This window comes from Diadema antillarum, unplaced genomic scaffold, assembly GCF_040938485.1.
Source record: "Diadema antillarum isolate AM-2024a unplaced genomic scaffold, OU_Dant_1.0 scf00000135, whole genome shotgun sequence".
Classification (NCBI taxonomy): Eukaryota; Metazoa; Echinodermata; class Echinoidea; order Diadematoida; family Diadematidae; genus Diadema; species Diadema antillarum.
In genome coordinates this window covers 1377501-1399730 of record NW_027271024.1, presented here as the reverse complement: position 1 = coordinate 1399730, position 22230 = coordinate 1377501, and the positions used below count along the sequence as shown (strand labels likewise).

Here is a 22230-nt window from a genome sequence, read left to right as displayed (position 1 = left end):
GCATTTTTTTTTACCAATGAAGAATGAGTTTATTCGACTCAAATTTTCAGCGGCCTCCGCCTTCTTCAGGAGTCTTGACAATGACGGTATCAAAACAAATTACTCATTCATTTATGTAATAAAGAACAAGAACGGAATGGTATGAAAATATGAATATAGATTGATGAAAAATGAAAATATATTCGTGTGATCAAATTCAAAGAATTGGTTTAGTCTTCAGGACAATAATAACTTTTGTTATACTATATACTACGTGTATTAAGTCCACTAGTTAGTTGTTTCAACCATATAGCATGTTTATGGATAGGCCTACATTGCTTACCCAACCTGGCACTCATTACGAGGATTGTAGGATGTTTTCATTCAGTGCAAAACACACAAAAAAAAAGAAGAAAAGAAAGATTATTACTCCAAATGTATTTGATATAGGAATTGAAAATCATTAAAAACAGATCATGATACAGATATCGAGAATATGAGGAAGGGGAGATTTAAAGGGACACTCCAGGCGATTTATATGATTTTACATTACGTAGTATAGGTCTAAATTCATAGTGCCATGTCTAGATTTGTGGAATTGATTATGGTCCTTGAACAGACAAACTAACACTGAAAAAAAAGCCCACAAATATTACAATGAAAAAGAATTAAATAGGCGGCTCACATATATTCCAGAAATGTAATTTCATTACAATACCCCTGTGTAAAATGCACGTATTTTTCATACACGTTTTCTTCTTTTGTTTTGTTTCTATGGGCACCCAATCATGTATTCTCATGTGAAGGTGCAATGTCATCATTCTTTTTCACTGTGATTTGTTATGAATTTTGAAGTTGTTATTCTTTATCCCAATCACTATGAATTCTGTAACTCTGCTCCTAGTATAACTAATTGATAGATTTTTAAATGCAAAAATCTGAAAATCATCCAGAGATCTCAAGTTCACCGTAAAATCAAGTACAAGAGATGGGTACAGGTATAGGAATGAGGGTTGATGGCGGTAGGCATGTGTGTTAGCACCAGTTCTGTGGTTAGCACTAGTAAATGTGTATGTGTATGCGTGAATGTATGCTAGTTATGGGTGATGTGCGCATGTATGTGTGTATACATTATCGTGTGTGTCATGTCTGTATGTTCATGTTCGCGTTCATGCGTATGTGTGTATCAAAGAGAATCGTATACTGTAGTATCGTATAAGTGTCTTGGTGTGCGTTTGAGTTGCAGTCTTCTAGAACAGTTGTATGTGAAATATACTCCGAAGACTTTGGAGTATATATTTCAGTGGTACCAGGGAGGGTCTCTCTTCCATCACCTCCTTGGTGGTACTTTAATAAGTCACAGTACTGCAACTTATCCATATTATATCATACTGCATACCTCTGAAGATCGAACCATTCTATAGCATCCCGCAGTGAGGCACAAAGTACTTCTCTCGAGCAGACCATTGGATCGCGGGCAAAAATGATGAATCGAGTGCGTCTGTTGTCTGTTTCCCCTGGTTCTTTCCACCGTACTGCATTGATGATATATCATTCTCTCTCGCAACATTTTTTCCCCTCGAAGTTTCGCATTATCACAGAATTTGAAAAACACAGCAGGAAACTGGCCGTCTTATTATCTGGCACATGGGTACAATCCCACATGATTTTTGGAGAAGGTCGGAGTTGGAGGAGTGGCATGCAGCATCATATGTGACGAGAGGGAGAGATATAGAATTAAAAGGAAAGTGAAATATACATAAACAGGGATCGCATAGTTTTGGTTGAGATTTAATCTCAGGTTTCTAATATTTTTGGTGAGATGATGATAAACCTCTTATGAAGTGTGAAAGAGTCATGTAACTCCAAGAGGAATTCATAATGTTTATTTCTTGAAAATTGGTTTTTAAATGGCTGAGATTTCCAAAACAGAGCAATCATAATTATTATAATTCAGGATCAATCTTTTATTATACGATCGCTTTGGTTTGTTTTTGGGTGTCTCATCAGCCATTCCAAAACGGATTTTCATCAAATACACTTTGAATTCCTCTTATAATGGTATGCTCTGTACTATTTCATATATATGTGGTTTCTTGGTATCTCGCAAAAAGTTTATAAAAGCCCAATCCTCATCTCCACCAATACTATACCATCCCTTTAAACAGAAAGTTTTCATTGGATGCGGTACGCTTTCGTTAGATAATGTTAATATAGAAGCTAATACTATATCTGATATAATATGCAGACTTCTAGTTGTTCGCTTTCATTCTATGAACCCGTTACTTTATATGATTATAGACTACCATTTTGCTGGAGGAGATTAACCTACCTCTTTCCGTTTCATGAGAAACAACACCCTTCATCCCTATAGTATGGTACAGTAGTTGAACACCGTTGAAATCCCCGGCCCGTGTATAGGTCTACTTTACTTTTATAGCAGAATTTAAAGATCAGGTATTATTGCACTGTAGCAGGACATTTTATAAATACATTGTGTGCACAAATGAGCACCAAGGGACGACATGAATTCCTGCACGTTATACGTCAACTACGATTAACCTCATCGGATGTGGAAGCGAGACTTACTTTATTGTGTAATGGAAATAGAACGCCGAGGCATTGGGCCTCAATGGGTTAAAGTCAATCACACGCGGGGGGGGGGGGGGGAAGCAAAATAGGAGAGAAAAAAAAAGAAAAGGAGCTTCAAAAGAAATGAGAGACATACCAAAATACAGTGAAAGAGGGGGAGAGAGGAAGAGAGATACGGAGGGAGACTCCGGAGAGAGAAAGAAAGAGAAAGGGGAACGGAGGAGAGATGGGAGAAGGAACATTGGCAGCTTTTTGTGCCTCTTGACGTACTATTCATGAGTCTCCTGCCTCCGAGGTACTGTAAGTCTGGGCACATTATGATTTTTTTATCACCTTCGACCTTTGGCCTGCTGTATAAATGCTCGGAACAAACATACCCGTGCTCCGCTGTCGCGAAGGAATTAAAGCAAAAGTCCTTGTGATATGTTTGCTCCAAAAGTAATGCATGCAAACTTTTGAGAAAAAAAATGCAAAATCTGATGAGGAAGTATAAACACGAGTTGCTTTTTACAATAATCACAATTAATTAGCTGAAAAACTTGAGACATTAATGCCGGCAATAGAAACAAAAATACATATATAAAAATCCTGCTCATGATGATATCATAATTCGATCTCGATTAGACTTGCAAGGCGTGTATTCTTAATTATAGAAAAATGGCAGTATTACCCACCCATGCTTTCCAGATTTCACAAGATGAAACCCTTATCATTTAATATTATTTTTGTTTTCACTGCCACATAATTTTACATTTAGATCAAAGGAGTCATGAATATTTCACAATGACATGACATACCTGAGCAAGGTACAAGCTTCTATGCGTCTTTAACAGAAAACAAATAGATATAAGTTTACACAACATGAAATAACGATTGCCGATAATCACAACATCTTCATACGCACAATATTTATGGCATGTTTTCTCGTTTCATTTTTTGATTGTTATTAAAAAATGAAAAGAGAAAACATGCAAATGTTATAAAAATATAAACCAAAAAAAAAAGGGGGAATGAATGAGAAATTAAGAAACAGGCATGGACACTAAACAAAATTAGATATGACCCTAGAGGTTCTTTGTTTTTGTTTCGTTTTTGTTTTTAATTTTGTTTTTGTTTTCTCTTGATATAAGAATGTTAGGATGTCTATCCACTTTCGTGAACAACAATAGCTGGGATATAACAGTAGTGTATTTTATGCTGACCCGTTTTTGGATCTGAGTACATTTTCTTGCCTTAAATGTCATAAAGTGGGCAGAAAATAGTCTTCTCTCTATACTCATCATCGAATGTGATTAGTTTCTTTCACATTTGTCAAAAATGGCATGGAAATGCATTACATAATTAATGCATTACTATTTTTCTAGTTTGACACTCATACGGTTGCGATTTCCCGTCCGTGAATCCAAAATCACGGCTGACACGCACTTATGTACCACCAGCCGCTGCGTTGAAAATAGTGCATGAAGTCGTGAGAACAGAGAGACAGACACACACACACACACCGACGAATGGGAAAAAAGGAAAAAAAAAGAGAGAAACAGACAAGCAATTCATGTGGTGAAAAAAAAAAAATCATGAACCTCAGGAAAATTTCCCTTCTCTTTTTCTTCCCTCATACAAACAAACAAGCAGCACCACTGCATCGGAACTCGGGGTGGCGTCCCCCCGCGAAAGCAAATCAAAGCAAGGCTTATCGACGCTATTTTTGTGTGGAGATTCAGAATCATGAATATGACATGACGATTTTGCGATCATGCAAAGATAATTCTTGTGTTGAGTCTTTAAGACAGTGAAGTTATGTTAAAATAATCCTCTTTTCTGTTTGCTTGATAATGAATTTTCCCCCTCTGATATGAGATAGTTTCGGAGGAATCGGAGGTTGACGGCAGCCGGGAGCCGTCATGTCCCTCAAGAATTTGACTTCCCACTCCCGTTACATCGGTGTAATGGTGTATGTTCTTAGTGTCATTATAAACTAATTCCAAGCACAATTTGCGGGATTAAATGTTGCAGTGATTTTGAACAATGGGTATTTAAGCTTAAAAATAGATAACTTAAGAATTTTATGACGATTTCTTAAAATATGAAGCATTTTAAGCCATAAATCCACGTAAACATGTCAACTTGGCGGTGACGTCAGCCCAGCTCTTAGCTCCGCTATCATTACAATAGATGGCTGGTAATATGGGCACAAAAATTGATTTTTCAGACAGAAATCGTGTTATTTCGAGCATGACAATTGAATAAGATGGTAATTTCACCATGTTGTTCACTCATGTCAACTTTGAAGTGGTTGGGATTGAATTTTGAGAGATTATTTCGAGAATTTCGGAACAATGGCAAGCGAGATAAATGACGCTTCCAAAGATGGCGGGTGCTTCGGGTCAGTCGGCTTCGTGTTTGCAAGCTCATTTTCAACCGGCTAAAACTTTATGAAAGCAGTCATAACTGTGGATAAAAATGGCTTGGTTTGATAGATGAAGACCTTAGCAATGTATTCATGTAATTTCAAGCGGTAATCAAGTTTATTTTCATATAATAATTATTTATCTAATTTATTGTCTTCATGTGCTATTTCTTACTAAAAATTTATTGGCTTTTATCTTCGATAAAACTACTTATTCTTGCATTACAAATTGCATGAAGAGATAATTTGAACTCTGTTCTTTGAATCTATATGAATTTTTCGGTGATTCGCGGATCCGAAATCAGGATAAATTTCATCTAAAAACACCTACAAACACAGCACTTTTCTGGACTGCCACAAACGGCGACCTACGTGCCTTCAACACAGCTGCTACGAGGGATGCGGATACCAGTTTCCTACCACGTCCGCAATATTTGTATTTATATTGCTGCTCGTTCAGTCAGCGCCAGATTCAATTCTGACAGCACGCGTCGTTTTTTGCATCAACTCGCTCGATCTTCTCTCTCCACACGTTACCATGGCTGACCAAGCTACCGCACCAGCACCAGCTGCACCTGCCGCTTCTCCCAAGAAGAAGGCGTCTGCCCCCAAGAAGCCACGCTCTAAGCCAACTCATCCTAGCAACATCGACATGATTGTTGCCGCCATCACAGCCCTGAAGGAACGCAACGGCTCCTCCGCCCAGGCCATCAAGAAGTACATCCAGCAGAACTACAAGGTCGATGTCGAGCGTCAGTCTGGGTTTCTCAAGCGCGCTCTGAAGACCGGCGTTGAGAAGGGGCGTCTGGTCCAGACCAAAGGCAAAGGCGCCAGCGGCTCCTTCAAAGTCAATGTGAAGGCCTCCGATGCCGACGCCAAGGCGAAGGCAAAGAAGGAAAAGGCCCGCGCAAAGGCCAAGGCACAAAAGGAGAAGAAGGCAGCGTCTATGAAGGCGAAGAAGGAGAAGGCCAAGGCCAAGGCTGCGGCCAAGAAGACTGTGAAGAAGCCCAAGAAGGCAAAGGCAAAATCCGCCACCAAGAAAACTGCCGCCAAGAAGACCGCCAAGCCCAAGCCAAAGAAGGCTGCATCGAAGAAGTCGCCAGCCAAGAAGGCCAAGCCAGCAGCAAAGAAGGCGAAGAAGAGCAAGGACAAGAAGGGAGCGAAGAAGGCCTCCAAGAAGTAAATTGGTGGAGACCTGGCCTTGTCTTGCCACACCATCTCAACCAAACGGCTCTTTTCAGAGCCACCCACATATTCAAGAAAGAATTCTCAGATACCTCTCAATTTTGACTTTCCTTTTTCCTTCAGTAAACTTTTTTTGATTTTTTTTTTCTTTTTGCTGAAAGGTAATTTCAGTGATATAGTTAATATTATTAGACTAGCAGCTAAAGGCCCGGCTTATACCCGGCTCTTTTTCGTTTAGTAAACTTCTTTTTTATCCAATGTAATTTCAATGGTATTTTGTAGACCTCCAGTAGTTTAAAAACAGCTAGACTCTAGCAGCTGATGGGCTAAACTTCAGAAGTTGTTAATGCAAAGAATGTATGTAGCAGTGAAGCCAAACATTCAAAAAGCATTTCCAAATACATGTAGTAGGTAAAGAGACATAAGTCTCCTCTTCAGTTGTACAATGTATTTGGGAAATCGAAAGGTATGGTGCTTTCTATATTACGGTCATACATGGGTGGATCCAGGAATTCCATAAAGGGGGGATGCCTGCATCCCCTCCATTTTTATTTTTATTTCTTTTCTTAACAAAAAACAGAGGGGGGGGGGGGGGGGCTCTGGATTTGCCACTGATAAACGACAATGTACTGGACTGAAAAGATACTATACTGGGAGATGGACAGCCATCATAATGACGGCAAGTAGAAACCCTAAGGATAAAGAAGCCAGATTTTGGTTGTTCCTTGCTAGAGGTGTGGGAATTTAGGTTGCCACAATTGGGGGGGGGGGGGGGGGGGGGGGGGGGGGGGTGGGGGGACCATAAAGGACTTGTGCTAAAAGGGTGGCACCAGATTTTCCTCTCTCTCTCTCTCTCTCTACCTAAATATATATATATGTTTATATATGAAGAGTTTGTTTGCAAAAACCGATAAGTCCATATTTGTCAAATGGAGATATTTGCGATTAAAGGTCAAGAAAAATAAAGAAAATAATAAGAATTTTTTTGCTTCTTTTGACCATAACTTCAAAAATATACCTTTATGTGTAGTGACCAATATATCATTTAAAAGGTATTATTTTGTACTTTATGACAGATACCGTACTTCAAAATCTTCAAAAATGGACTCTTCAGTTTTTGCAAACAAACTCTTCATATATATATATATATATATATATATGCCACCCACCATGTTCACTTTCAGCCCATTGCTGTCACTATGTACACACACACACACACACACACACACACACACACATTAATCATTATATATATATATATATATATATATATATATATATATATATATTATACACATTGTATATGTATGTACATATTTAGATGAATATGTAATATGTATCATATATTCAATGATATGAAGTAAATGGCAGAAATTAAAATTTCCTTAAAATTAGAACAGAGAACTATGAAATGCTCACAAGTTTAAAAGACTTTTGGCAATATAGAAATATCTGTCTCAATTACATATGAAAAAGTGTCTCAGTATCCAACTTGTGATATCATTGCTTCACACATTCGCCATTGATTTGAAACATAAACACTTGAAACAAAAATTGTTTTTGTCAATCTTTCAGCAATTATGACCTCAACTGTAGAACCCTGGTTGGAAAGATGGTCAAATTATTTGTTGTTCCTGAACTTGTGTCAGAGAAGGAAATTATGTTAAAAGTTTAAAGGCAAATGGGAGTCTTATAAAGCTATGACATCATTACCTCATCATCTAATTTGCATGATTATAATGTGCTTGAGATCAAAAACACTGCTTACTTGTATAATGATGAGAAACTTTAGGTGTATTATTATTATTATTTTTTTTCTATTAATTCTCTATGCACACACACAGTCAAGCACATATTTTAAAACATGAATATATGTATATATGTACATATTCATATATATACACAGAGGGTTCAACATTAGTGGTGTCCTGAGGCTTCTAAAAATTGGTCTTGGGCCACAGAATCTATCTTTGTGTGGGCTGATTGGGCAATTAAGATTCAAAAGGAATTGTAACTTTTTGCTTTTATTTAAGGCAACTACACATCTTTTTAGAAGTCGAGCAATAGGATATATATATATATATATATATATATATATATATATATATATATCATCATCAAAAAACAAAACTGAAACCAAGTTCATGCTGTATTCACCAACAGTTTATTTCGGCACACAAATTTTCGAGCGATTCACTCTTTCTCAAGTGTTGATACTGAGAGAACAATATCAGTATTAACATTTGAGAAAGAGTGAATTGCTCAAAAATTTGTGTGCCTAAATACTAGACTCTGTTGGAGAATACAGCATGAACTTGGTTTCAGTTTTGTGTTTGATGATGTTATCACGCCAACACATGTACAACAATATAAAGATGCACAGGTATACACAAGTGTGTGTGGTGATATGTGTGATGTAATGAAATCTTACAATATTAGGGTTCCAGAATGGATGATAACAATAATACTGTAGTTAGTTTTTATATACAGTCTGTAGTGCATTTCACACTTGTTAAGTTTCTCATTGCACTTTACAGTCTATTATTGATGAAATACAAAATACAATGTTTTACACCCTTTTTACTCAATATGTATTTAACACTGATGAAAAAATGCAGTGTGTATATGTACATGAACATTGAATAAAAATTCTCAGTTTGCAAAATAAACACTTAGTAACCATTTGTACATGAGCTGCAAAAGAGGAATTTGGAGATAAATTTGATTGTGTAATACACATAGTAACACAGACACACACATACACACATAAACAAGCCATAACTGTATGATTAATCAAAATTCCAGACCAGTATAAAATTAGTCTGAAAAGAAGTACATAGTAGTATAATTTTGCAAGCACAACAGTGAGAATTTGATTGAAATAAGAAACGGAATATGAATAGGGAAGTTACAAAAATTCTGCATTTCTGCTACTTTTAGCAAAACAGTTCTTGAACAGTCGATAAGAATATGCAAATGAGTGACTTGATGATGTCATCATCTCATAATTTTTCACTGCGTGTAAAAAAAAGACAAAAATTAATTATTTCTGCTATAAAGAAGGAAAAACATTGCGTTATTCCTGGCTGAATACAGCTTCAAAGTAATGATCAGTCAGATACAATGTTATAGAAGGATTTGAGACTGGGGCATAATTGCATTTGAACAAAAAAGAAATGAAATTTATAATTTGGTGTACAAACAACTAGATGGGAACTGTGAGCTGAAGACATTTAATCAAATCATAAAATTCATCTTTGACTGTTAAAAAACTGTGACAATTACAGAAACTTCATAATTCATAACTTTTTACATTCTTATCTGATTTTGCTCAACTTTTCGCTGCTTTTTACTTACAAAATTTTACTCTCTCAAATCAGATGAATATCTACCTTGTCCATAATTCCCTTTTAAAAGACAATTTTGAACCAGAAATAATTTGAATTAAGAAAGACAAACAATGTAAAAACACAACGACAATTTTATCTAACTCTGAACAAAAATAAGGAAGCTGTACAGTTTTACGCGTACACCTGTGCTAATTTTTGCAAACAGTTCTCTAAAAGTTGATATGAATGAGCAAGTGAGTGAGCTGATAATGTCACCACCTCACAAATTTTCCCATTGATCACATAAAAAAAAAAATATGAAAACTCAATTCTTCTGCTATGAATTAAAGCATAAGACATACTCATGGCTTAATAGCTTAGAAATAATAATCAGTCAGATGAATTAGGATTTTAGACGAGGGCATAATAGCATTTAAAAAAAAGGTGAACTCAGGTCTCAAAATTACCACTTATATATCTTAACATACTTTACTGTTCGGCTATGACGAAATTTCGACATAATGAAAGAAAACCCCAGTCCCAAGAACTTTGTTATAATGGGAATGCACTGTATAAGGCAAATTGTGAGATTGTGATATGATCAACTCACTTATTTCCATATTCATATTGACTGCTTTCCTAATTTTGATCAAATTTTCACTGTTGTGCTGTAAATTTTACTCTCTTTTCATACAAACTTGTAACTGGTCCTAAAGTTGTCATTTTTCAGTTGTCACAGTGTAAATAGGTATGCTGAATATGACTTTATAGTTCGGCACCACTGCAGACTGTACGCTTTTGAAACATAACAGAAAACTTGACGAATCCTGTGATATCTCCTCAAAATCAGTGATATATACTTGTGGTATCACTAAATATTGTCATGGCATTTCTCCAGGTAAGAGAATAAAGAGTAATACAACTTTGTTACTGTTGAATGTTGGAACAAATATCAAGATATCAAAACGTGGCAAGATTTCAAATACCTTGGACACCTCCCTGAGTTCTCTTTCCTTTGTAACACAAACATTCACAAGCTAGTAACATACAATATGGAACATACACAAGTAGAAGCTTAATATATTGTTCATACAAGTGCCAGCCGCATAGCATGTGGAACCAGTGACATTGTTCAAAAATCTAAATGTAGTAAAAAGTGACTTGATGACAAGATATATGACTGGTTGGAGTGGTGTCATATGACATTCCATAGCATAATTGTCAGGAACATTGCCCTGTGACCATAAATTCTTTCACCAGAATCAATGTTTTACACTTAAAGGTACTGTTTACCTTTGGGAGCAGTGATTTTAAAAATGTTCAGGATATCACATCTAATGCATATGTGTGGGTCAGTTGTATCACAAAGCATCCTACCATGTAAAAAATTTGCAATAAAGCCTAAAATATAAGGAGGCAATAAAGCTTAAGATATAAGGAGATATCACTATTTTTCTCAATAAACCACAACTGTAGACAGTTGAGTCTAGAACCATCTTTATTATACTTAAAGTTCACATAATGTATATTTAACAATACAATACTTAAACATTGATCATACTTATTTAACTTTTTACATCGGTTGTTCCTATCCCTAACCCACATTTTAGAACTATTTTGAAGCATTAAAGCTGGGTTTCTGTTTCATCTACAAATGGTAAATTATGCCTTCAAAAAGTACTGCATTTACTTCAATAAATGGGCCATGCTCTGTTACAGCACCGTTTTACACTACAGACAGCACCAAGAATGTATAACCCTACATGCTCCTTCCTCACTTCAGCTTTTGGCTGATAACCCTTTGTAAAACAGTGCTTTGTTCCCAATGGTATGCCTGCTGGAATGCTTTCTTCACTGATTAGCACGGATGTCTGGAAACTAATTGCCACTGAATACAGATTACCTAATCCCCCTAATCCCCACTTGGTCACCACTGCCTGAGGTACATTGCTATGCCCGAGTGGGTTTGCTAACTTTACAATGAGGTCATCATCTTGAAGACAGGTCCCTGAGATAAAGCTACACATGGTACCCACATGAGGGATTTCAGACATACAGAAGAAACATACAAAGATACAGAACGTTCAGAACTTTCAGAATGTATGGCAGATCACAAGTTGAAGACATGAGCTACGGAGTGTCAAATATACTGGAATTAGTCTCTTCAGCATCTCTCAACTGCAGACGATGTATATGGATATCTTTTCTCCCATTTAGATATCTATTATCTTATGTCAAATATGCAATATTCACTGAAACAGATACATATCGTAATACTGCTATTGTGTCCCTACTTCTTCAGCCTTTAAGCACAGTATATCATACAGATGCACTGTCAACACATCCTTTGCTTTCATAGTCATTTGATTATGGTGCAAATTCTGCATCGGTCTGAATTACTCAAAGATATCTTTGCTTGTTTCTTCCAGTCCATTTGGAGTCTGTCTTGAATTTTCAACCATCACTGTAACTCCGTTAAAACATTCTGGCTCGATTGAAATCCAAATACAAAGATAGGAGTTGAAGGTTGATACGCAACTGTATCACTAGAAGGTTGTTTTCAAACAGGAAAGCACAGTGGTGGAATGTTATTCTGAAAGTTGGCTTCCTCTCTCGATTCAAAATCCCTGTCGGTGACACGGACCAAACATCATCTCTTCGCCTTTGCTAGCTTCCTCTCCAGGTATCTCTGTTTGGCATCAGACACGGCTGCCTGGTCATTCCTCCGACCCCCCTTGGAGGATTCCTCATCCGCATCAGCTAAAAACAAGATGGACAGCAAAGTGGTCAATACAGCAAAAGAAAATGTAAATGATGACCGGCATCCCCATATAGATGTCAGCATTGCCACCTTGACACTCACAAATGCAAGCCCTGTGTTCTACTTTAGAATAAAACAAAGGTAAATTTGATGTGGCTCCTTAAGATGGGAGAAATCAGGATCCCATCTCAAATGTCTTCTCAGTGTACCCTTGAGCCTTAAAAAACAAACGAACAAACAAACAAAAATACACATTTATGCTCCCACTTTCTTTCCTGCGCAACAACCGGTTGAACTACAGGTGTTTGCTACCCCCAGTGCATGGTAATCAGTTGAATACTACACACAATACATTATACCATACAAGGAAAAGTAGAAATTACGCGGTGCGTAATATATGTCCCCGCCGGAAGTAGCATTTAGTAGCAAAATGTACAATATAGGTAAAAAGATCAAGGTCAAAGGTCAAAATTCTATGTAGAAGTTTTGAAGCCCTCACCTAGTGCCATCACATAAAGCAAACGGAATCGAAATCGGGTTAGAAATGGCGAAGGAGTAGCATTTTGTAGCCAATGTACAATACAGGTAAAAATCAAGGTCAAAGGTCAAAGAAGTCAAAGGTCAAAATTCTGTGTAGAAGTTTTGAAGCCCTCACCTAGTGCCATCACATAAAGCAAACGGAATCGAAATCGGGTTAGAAATGGCGAAGGAGTAGCATTTGGTAGCAAAATGTACAATATAGGTCAAAAATCAAGGTCAGAGGTCAAAAAAGTCCAAGGTCAAAATTCTGTGTAGAAGTTTTGAAGCCCTCACCTAGTGCCATCACTTAAAGCAAACGGAATTGAAATCGGGTTACAAATGGCGAAATAGTAGCATTTTGTAGCAAAATGTACAATATAGGTCAAAAATCAAGGTCAAAGGTCAAAGAAGTCAACGGTCAAAATTTTGTGTAGAAGTTTTGAAGCCCTCACCTAGTGCCATCACATAAAGCAAACGGAATCAAAATCGGGTTAGAAATGGCGAAGGAGTAGCATTTTGTAGGCAATGTACAATATAGGTCAAAAATCAAGGTCAAAGGTCAAAGAAGTCAAAGGTCAAAATTCTGTGTAGAAATTTTGAAGCCCTCACCTAGTGCCATCATATAAAGCAAACGGAATCGAAATCGGGTTAGAAATGGCGAAGAAGTAGCATTTGGTAGCAAAATGTACAAGACAGGTCAAAAATCAAGGTCAGAGGTCAAAAAAGTCCAAGGTCAAAATTCTGTGTAGAAGTTTTGAAGCCCTCACCTAGTGCCATCACTTAAAGCAAACGGAATTGAAATCGGGTTACAAATGGCGAAGGAGTAGCATTTTGTAGCAAAATGTACAATATAGGTCAAAAATCAAGGTCAAAGGTCAAAGAAGTCAACGGTCAAAATTCTGTGTAGAAGTTTTGAAGCCCTCACCTAGTGCCATCACATAAAGCAAATGGAATCAAAATCGGGTTAGAAATGGCGAAGGAGTAGCATTTTGTATGCAATGTACAATATAGGTCAAAAATCAAGGTCAAATGTCAAAGAAGTTAAAGGTCAAAATTCTGTGTAGAAATTTTGAAGCCCTCACCTAGTGCCATCATATAAAGCAAACGGAATCAAAATCGGGTTAGAAATGGCGAAGGAGTAGCATTTTGTAGCAAAATGTACAATATAGGTCAAAAATCAAGGTCAAAGGTCAAAGAAGTCAACGGTCAAAATTTTGTGTAGAAGTTTTGAAGCCCTCACCTAGTGCCATCACATAAAGCAAACGGAATCAAAATCGGGTTAGAAATGGCGAAGGAGTAGCATTTTGTAGGCAATGTACAATATAGGTCAAAAATCAAGGTCAAAGGTCAAAGAAGTCAAAGGTCAAAATTCTGTGTAGAAATTTTGAAGCCCTCACCTAGTGCCATCATATAAAGCAAACGGAATCGAAATCGGGTTAGAAATGGCGAAGAAGTAGCATTTGGTAGCAAAATGTACAAGACAGGTCAAAAATCAAGGTCAGAGGTCAAAAAAGTCCAAGGTCAAAATTCTGTGTAGAAGTTTTGAAGCCCTCACCTAGTGCCATCACTTAAAGCAAACGGAATTGAAATCGGGTTACAAATGGCGAAGGAGTAGCATTTTGTAGCAAAATGTACAATATAGGTCAAAAATCAAGGTCAAAGGTCAAAGAAGTCAACGGTCAAAATTCTGTGTAGAAGTTTTGAAGCCCTCACCTAGTGCCATCACATAAAGCAAACGGAATCAAAATCGGGTTAGAAATGGCGAAGGAGTAGCATTTTGTATGCAATGTACAATATAGGTCAAAAATCAAGGTCAAATGTCAAAGAAGTTAAAGGTCAAAATTCTGTGTAGAAATTTTGAAGCCCTCACCTAGTGCCATCATATAAAGCAAACGGAATCAAAATCGGGTTAGAAATGGCGAAGGAGTAGCATTTTGTAGGCAATGTACAATATAGGTCAAAAATCAAGGTCAAAGGTCAAAGAAGTCAAAGGTCAAAATTCTGTGTAGAAATTTTGAAGCCCTCACCTAGTGCCATCATATAAAGCAAACGGAATCGAAATCGGGTTAGAAATGGCGAAGAAGTAGCATTTGGTAGCAAAATGTACAAGACAGGTCAAAAATCAAGGTCAGAGGTCAAAAAAGTCCAAGGTCAAAATTCTGTGTAGAAGTTTTGAAGCCCTCACCTAGTGCCATCACTTAAAGCAAACGGAATTGAAATCGGGTTACAAATGGCGAAGGAGTAGCATTTTGTAGCAAAATGTACAATATAGGTCAAAAATCAAGGTCAAAGGTCAAAGAAGTCAACGGTCAAAATTCTGTGTAGAAGTTTTGAAGCCCTCACCTAGTGCCATCACATAAAGCAAACGGAATCAAAATCGGGTTAGAAATGGCGAAGGAGTAGCATTTTGTATGCAATGTACAATATAGGTCAAAAATCAAGGTCAAATGTCAAAGAAGTTAAAGGTCAAAATTCTGTGTAGAAATTTTGAAGCCCTCACCTAGTGCCATCATATAAAGCAAACGGAATCAAAATCGGGTTAGAAATGGCGAAGGAGTAGCATTTTGAAGCAAAATGTACAATATAGGTCAAAGGTCAAGGTCAAAGGTCACAACTGAAATTCTGTATAGAAGTTTCAAAGCTCCCATGTAGTGCTATCATATAAAGCAAACAGAATCAAAATCGGGTCAGAAATGGCGAAGGAGTAGCATTTTGAACATTTTGATCACACACGGACGCACAGACGGACGGACAGACGGACAGACGGACAGACGGACACACGGACACACACACGTACGGAGCCCGTTTCATAGTCCCCTGCTTGAACTCGTTCGGCGGGGACAATAAGCTTTATCAATATGACAATGACAGAAGTGGATCCAGGATTTTGAAATAGGGGGGCGCCAGTGGCGAGGAAGCAGCTACATTGTACCAAACCAGAGAAAAAAAAAATCCATTAAAAAAAAAGTCCGGCAAAAATTGGGGGGGGGGGGCACGCCTTTTCTCTGGATCTGCCACTGAATGAATGGAATGAAAAATTCTTATACATTATTCACAGAAAGTGTATACTTAATAATGAATATAAATATATTTAGCAGTATTAAAAATAAATTTCTACATCTGTGCCATTGAAGTCAGGTACCTCTGTAACTCTTGTCTTTTGGTTCAGAGGTGTCAGTATCTTGTCCTTTTCTTTTTCCCCTGTGATCAGAACTCTTGCCGTCGCCGTCAGTAGATGGCGCCAGACAGCCACTGAGTGCGTACGCATCCATTTCGTGTAGCCTAGGCAGGAGATCTTTCACCCACTCGTATTTTATCTGAAAGAGACAAAAAAGAAAGGAAAATTGTGATGCAATGCTACAAGGTTTAATGAACATTCTACTATGACGTTGCATCAGAGTTTGACATGCAATTCCAGCAGCAGTTGTTCATTTCCTCTATAAAAGGGGTCACTTGGATAATTGTTTGTCTCTTTTTTTCATGACTTTCTTCTTTGGCTTTACATACTTAACTTGTTGACGACTAGTCCCAAGTATACTTGTGTTAATGAGAAATGTGTGTCATAGCACAATCAGTTTGTCTTCAATGGGTTAAGAAATAAGACTTTGGTGGTGATCAAAGAAGTTCACATATTGTCTTCTTTCAGCCCTATGATACAAATGTGAATACTGAGAATGGCATTGTTCTTGTGTCCTTTTGTCTTGTGCATTTTCATCACCTTATATATTTTATTTAAGTGTGTGTATGTGTGTGTGTGTGTGTGTGTGTGTGTGTGTGTGTGTGTGTGTGTGTGTGGCACACACAAACACATGGCTATAGCTTCTGACCATTCGAGCATTGAGAATTAAGGGTTTCTGGGACTATTACACTGAACTAGGGCTTTCTATAGCTCAGTCAGTAGAGCACCGGGCTAGCAATCCTGAGGTCTCGGGTTCAAATCCCTGTGGAATCCCATTTTCTTTGCTCAGTTTTCCAATAATACCTTATATATTTTGTTACATTTAGAGTGATATTTGGAGATGATTTCTATTCTAATCTTCAACAATATGAATGTTAACAAAGGAATATTTACAGGGCAGACAGTCCTCATGAAGACCTTTGATGTCAGGAGGACCTCGTGGTAGATGACCCAGTCAAGCTCTTCATCTCGGCCAAACAACTGGTGGAGGTAGCAAAAAAAGGAGGACAAAAGAAATAAAATACTCATCTTCAATTAGGTGAGTTGGTATCCATATACACTTGTCATATCTCTTGTTATCTTAAAACTGCCCAAAGACAAGTGCAGTATACATTCTGAGTATGAAAAAGGTGAAGTAAGCAAAGGTAGTTACGATGGGAAAAGCATGAACAAATGTTCATATACCAGTATTTTCAGTATACCAGTACTTTCTTTCACTGAGATGAGAAAAGCGAGAATTTGTTATGAAAACTTCACAACATTGTGGAAGAAACTACAAAACGGTTTTTCAGCATTAGCCCCAAAACAAGTACCGTTACCAAGTGGTAAGTTGGAGGTGCACTTTCAAATTTAAAGCCAATTGTTTGTGCTTTTATTTTTATATCACTCTGCTAATTTGGTGGGGTACGTGAATGATCAAAACACCATTCATACATTCAAATCAAGTCCTTTCTCTAATTTGGTCAGTTGAATATCACAATGACTAAATACTCAGTCATCGTCTATGCCTAGGTGACTTTTTGGCAGAAATAATCATCCTTTCCTACTTAAATTTGCAACACTGAATTTAACTCATATCCAGTATTGGAGAAAGATTGGAATGAACTGGTTAAATTCATTAAATTTATCCAAAACTTGAAATGAAATCACACACAATCAATAAATGTCATAGAGAACATCTGTAATCTTCTCAATATTTTGCCAATCTAAGGGTCACTGATAGAATCAAAGACTTTTAGTCATTAAGTCATTCTGCAAAACCATGACAAACGATGCCACATGATAAAAATGAAAGCTCAAAGGATAGAGAAGTAATTACTTCACTTAGCAAATACTGGCCATGAACGATAAAACTTCTTTTCAAAAGATACAGCATTGACCAACAGAATTATGGCTTCTGGGACTTCATGACGATTAAGGAAAATAATACGATCATTAGTTCTTGTGGTTTGGAGACCAGGGGCACAGACAGATCACTGACTTCATATGTGACACGCTACAACAAAAGGAACCGAAAGCTGGGGGAGGACAATTTTCTGAAAATGACATGACATTATTCCCTTACTCTTCCACTTTAATTTCATATATAACACGACTCATAAAAGTACTCAGTTGCGGAGATATCGATAATTTTATTAGCGCATGTCAAGTGGTTTAGGAAATCAGCATTTTGAGAAAACCGCCTTCAAAGTTTTTCCTTCCGACGCTATCAGGATCAAGGGGAGGCAAGACACTGCTTGACAATAGAAGCTATGCTCCTAGCAACCTCCGCGATTTTCATTCAAGCTTAGTGCCAGAGGTCTACGCACGACCAATCAGTAGCCAGGATGCCACACACTGACCAATAAGATCACTTCGTCATTGCTACGGGCGGAGTCTAGCTGCGGCGCTAAATCCAAATTTTCAGACACGTTTCTGTTCCGTTGAAAGTCGAAAAATCATAGTCTAGAAAAACACAATTTTCTTGCCTTTCCTTTGATCATTTAGCTTCGAAATTTCGGCCGATAATAGAGATACATTAAGACTACAAAATCATGCCAAAAACAGAAATCTGATCCTTTTTGATGATCTGACTTAAAACTTGATTTTCTCCACTCAACCGTCAGCGACTTTAGGATCCTTTTGTTGTAGCAGATCACATATTTATAATGACAGGTAGTAAACTCACACAGGAGGATGGATGCACGAAGACCACCGTGCCGTGACCTTCCATCGTCCGGTAGCCGTGACCCGAGGGCGACTTACGGGCAACGTTCCCAAAGAAGCCGGCACAGAGGGCTCTTCTCAGGCGCTCACTGGACGATCCCTCCATTTCCACAGAGGGAAAATCTGGATCCTAAAATTTGTCCACCAAAAATGTGAAAAGAACAGTAGTGAACATTATAAATAACAGAATGACGGCAGTATACAAGATTAATGTAATCTGGAATATCTGGTAATAATGAATACAAATATCTTTTTTGCACACCTATATTCGTATCAATGCATAACCTTGTAAACATAATGACAAAAGCTCACAATCCATTCCAACCATATACTTTGATGACATCACAGATAACACAAACACCCGACAATATTTCTTTACGTGTTATCTCCAATCAATATTTGCATTGTGGCATATTAACCCATTCCTTATGGGAACCTGGTATACCAGGTTCCCGTGGGAGCAACTGATATACGGGAACCTGGTATACCAGGTTCCCACGATGAAGACAAGAGTGCCTACTTTTGTGGCCTAAATTCATGTTTCTTTGTGTTGTAATGCCCAGAAAAATGGGTTTGATAAAAAGATAAGAGTTCCTTCTATCACCATATGTTCTCTTTCTGTTGGAAAAATGTGTATATCACAGCATTATTACCGTTTTTCTCATTTAGTTTGCGCCTGCTTTGCTATAAAACTCGTATGAACATGTACATAGCGATCAAAGCTGAGCTCGAGTAGATTTTTGTGTTTGCTGGCCCCAGTCATCCCATTCAAGTGCCTGGTTTTGTGTAGAACAAAAGAGTCTGTGAGCCCATCAGCGCACGCTCTATTCATACCCCGCCCTTGATCGATATTTCCATTGTTCCATGGCACATGTAGTTGACCATGGAAAGGGAATACATGTACCGCTTGACTGCTTTCGCTCAGGTGGATTACCAACCTGTCCGTTCTCTGACGAAGGGGCAAAAAGAATCTCGTTTGGGGGCATTTAAGGCACTCAGAGAATTGTGGAAGGAACGGGTTAACACTGTAACACTGACCTCCATCTGGTGTTCCAGAATACTCTTCAGCTGGCGATGTACACTGAGTGCTGTCTTGACACCTCGCCAATGGATGCTGTGCTTTCTACACCAATTTGATGGAGACTCACTGTCAAAGAAAGCGGAAAAAATAAGGAAGGAAAATGACTTGATACTTTTGATATGATAACAATGCTACTTTTAACGATAATTATGACAATGCTGATAATCACAAAAATAAGTCTAATATCATAATCATTATAATAATCATTTTTGCGGTATTATTATCATCACCATCATCATCAGTTTCATCATCATTATCATCACCAACACTGTCACTACCATGATCATCATCATGATCATCATCATTAATATCATTATTATTACCCAGCCATAACTACTGGGGTAAACTATAATTATGATACTATATTCACACATACTGAATTTTCCAACATCTTCATGAGCACGCTTCACAAACAGGAACCACTAAAGCAATTGAATGCCTGGACATTAGAGAAGAATGCAGCAGCTGTTCATAAACACACCTCTACCCTGCCGCCCCCTCCCCCGAAGGTAAGGGGGGGGGTGGGGGGGACTCTTTCATCCACAATCTATTCACTGATGATGCAGTTTGATATGTTTTCAATACTACCTGCATGGCATGCAAATGCTGGTAGAAGTGCAGAAAAACTTTGAATGAGATCAGTCAGTGTCTAGAAGACTACCAGGGTAAAAATTTTCTACAATAAACTTGCATTATCTCCCCTCCCCCCACAAAAACACACACAAACATACCCCATCACCACCACTACCACACTAAGACTCTAATTAGGCAAGACATCAATATGATAAAATCAATCTAAAAAAGTCTCTATAAAAGATAAATCAGAATCTGAATTAAATGAATACATCATTTAACAAAGGTAATTAATCCATAATTAATGAAGTACACATCTACAATTCATCATCCTTGTTGATGGTTCCCGATTTTCCTGAAATTCTGACCAAAAAAAAACTGACCTTTCAGAACATTTCTGGAAGACAGTGAGGAGAGTGGCGAAGTCATTGGAGCCCCCAACTTTGTCTACCAACTTCCTGTGAGCTTTACTCGCCTCGGCCTGCTTGGTGGGATCCCCTGAATTAATACCACAAGATGACAACAAGGCAGATGATAATGATAATAATGATAATAATCATCATCATCATCATAATATTAATCACTACAGAAGCACTCTGAGAGCACAGACCTCCGCCAAGCAGCTAATTTCCACCAGTGATCTTGTTCTTCCATAAAGATCAGTGATTTACACCCAGATTATGCATGCTGGAAATCCCCTGTTTCCCAATATAGTTACGTCATCAACTTTGTTAGGTCATCAAATTCCAGCCGCGCGGCGCGCGCCTTGCCCTAGCAGAAACTAGAGCACGCACTTTAGTGTGCATATGAAAACCTCAAAAATGCACAGCTTGAACTCCCAAGTTCATGAAGTTCTTTGACCCTACCTGCCAAAATATCGAAAATCCTTCATAAAATCCATAAAGATTCCTGGATCACTACCAAAATTTAATCATTTGTTCCTTGTGTCATTTTCAACCTTTCCTGCAAGTGTCATCTAAATCCATTCCAAACTTTTTGAGTTATTTTGCACACGGACAAACAAACCAACGGTAATGAAAACATAACCTCCTCCCTTGGGGGAGGTAATGATAATAATCATCATCATCATCATCATCATCTAGACATTTATAACATGCAACATATCCAATCAAAGGGGCTCACAATTAATATTCATAACAAAATACACAATCTGATGACATATTACATATAAGTTTCTACAGCTGCAACATGTTCATCCTCAGAGAAAGGTAGTCCAAATGTGCATTTCTAGTTTTCTCTTGAAGTCATTCACAGTGTCATAATTCTTCACTGAGTCCGGGAGACTGTTCCATAAGCGGGGAGCTGCTGACATAAATGCTCTGTCTCCCCATGATCTTTTAGTTTTGGGGATGAGAAGACAAGGGGCTTTAGAGGAGCACAGTCCAGATTGAGATGGTTTATGGAGGCTGAGCAGAGAGGAGATGTATTGTGGTGAAGAAAACTTCAAAGCCCAAAATCAAACCAGCAAATACATCAATTGAATTAATTTTACTAAGAAAAAAAAATAAAATAAAAAAAATCTGTCAAGTTTGCCATATATACAAAGTGAAATGTGTTGTTATTCATTCAATTCTCAGTTTCTCTTCTGTGTTATTTTGTTTGTTGTTTTTTCATATCTCCTCCATAAAGAAATCAAATTTTACCATGCTCTAGGAACCAAATTTTGAAAGAGTCCATGTCGTCAAAATCAGACTTATTTCTGTAGCAAACAGCCTCTTTTGGGTGACAGAGATGCAAATATGCAACATTTACGCTGATATTCCCTTATCTACCAATTAGTAGCCCCTTGGAATATGGGTTCCTATGATGACAGGCCTATTGATGATGATGATGATGATGATCCACAGCATTTGTATAATGCCATATATCTGTTATAGAAACATTCAAAGGTGCAGACTC

At 37.7% G+C, this 22230-nt stretch overlaps 2 protein-coding genes across 2 annotated transcripts in view; one reads left to right on the top strand and one right to left on the bottom strand.

The window, feature by feature from the left end:
* Positions 1-5466: 5466 nt before the first annotated feature.
* On the top strand, positions 5467-6247 carry LOC139720955 (uncharacterized). Its single transcript, XM_071632285.1, has one exon. The coding sequence runs from the start codon at positions 5517-5519 to the stop codon at positions 6159-6161; it is 645 nt and encodes a 214-aa protein (XP_071488386.1). The 5' UTR covers positions 5467-5516; the 3' UTR covers positions 6162-6247.
* Positions 6248-12063: 5816 nt separating this feature from the next.
* The window catches only part of LOC139720932 (probable ATP-dependent RNA helicase DHX40), a 23094-nt gene continuing 12927 nt past the window's right edge, over positions 12064-22230 (bottom strand). The window contains exons 12-17 of the mRNA XM_071632262.1: positions 20694-20808; positions 19695-19803; positions 18619-18786; positions 16845-16931; positions 15924-16089; positions 12064-12252 (exon numbers count right to left, since the gene is read on the bottom strand). Of these exons, the coding sequence (XP_071488363.1) occupies positions 12143-12252; positions 15924-16089; positions 16845-16931; positions 18619-18786; positions 19695-19803; positions 20694-20808 (755 nt within the window). The 3' untranslated portion in view covers positions 12064-12142. The remainder of the gene's footprint in view (positions 12253-15923; positions 16090-16844; positions 16932-18618; positions 18787-19694; positions 19804-20693; positions 20809-22230) is intronic.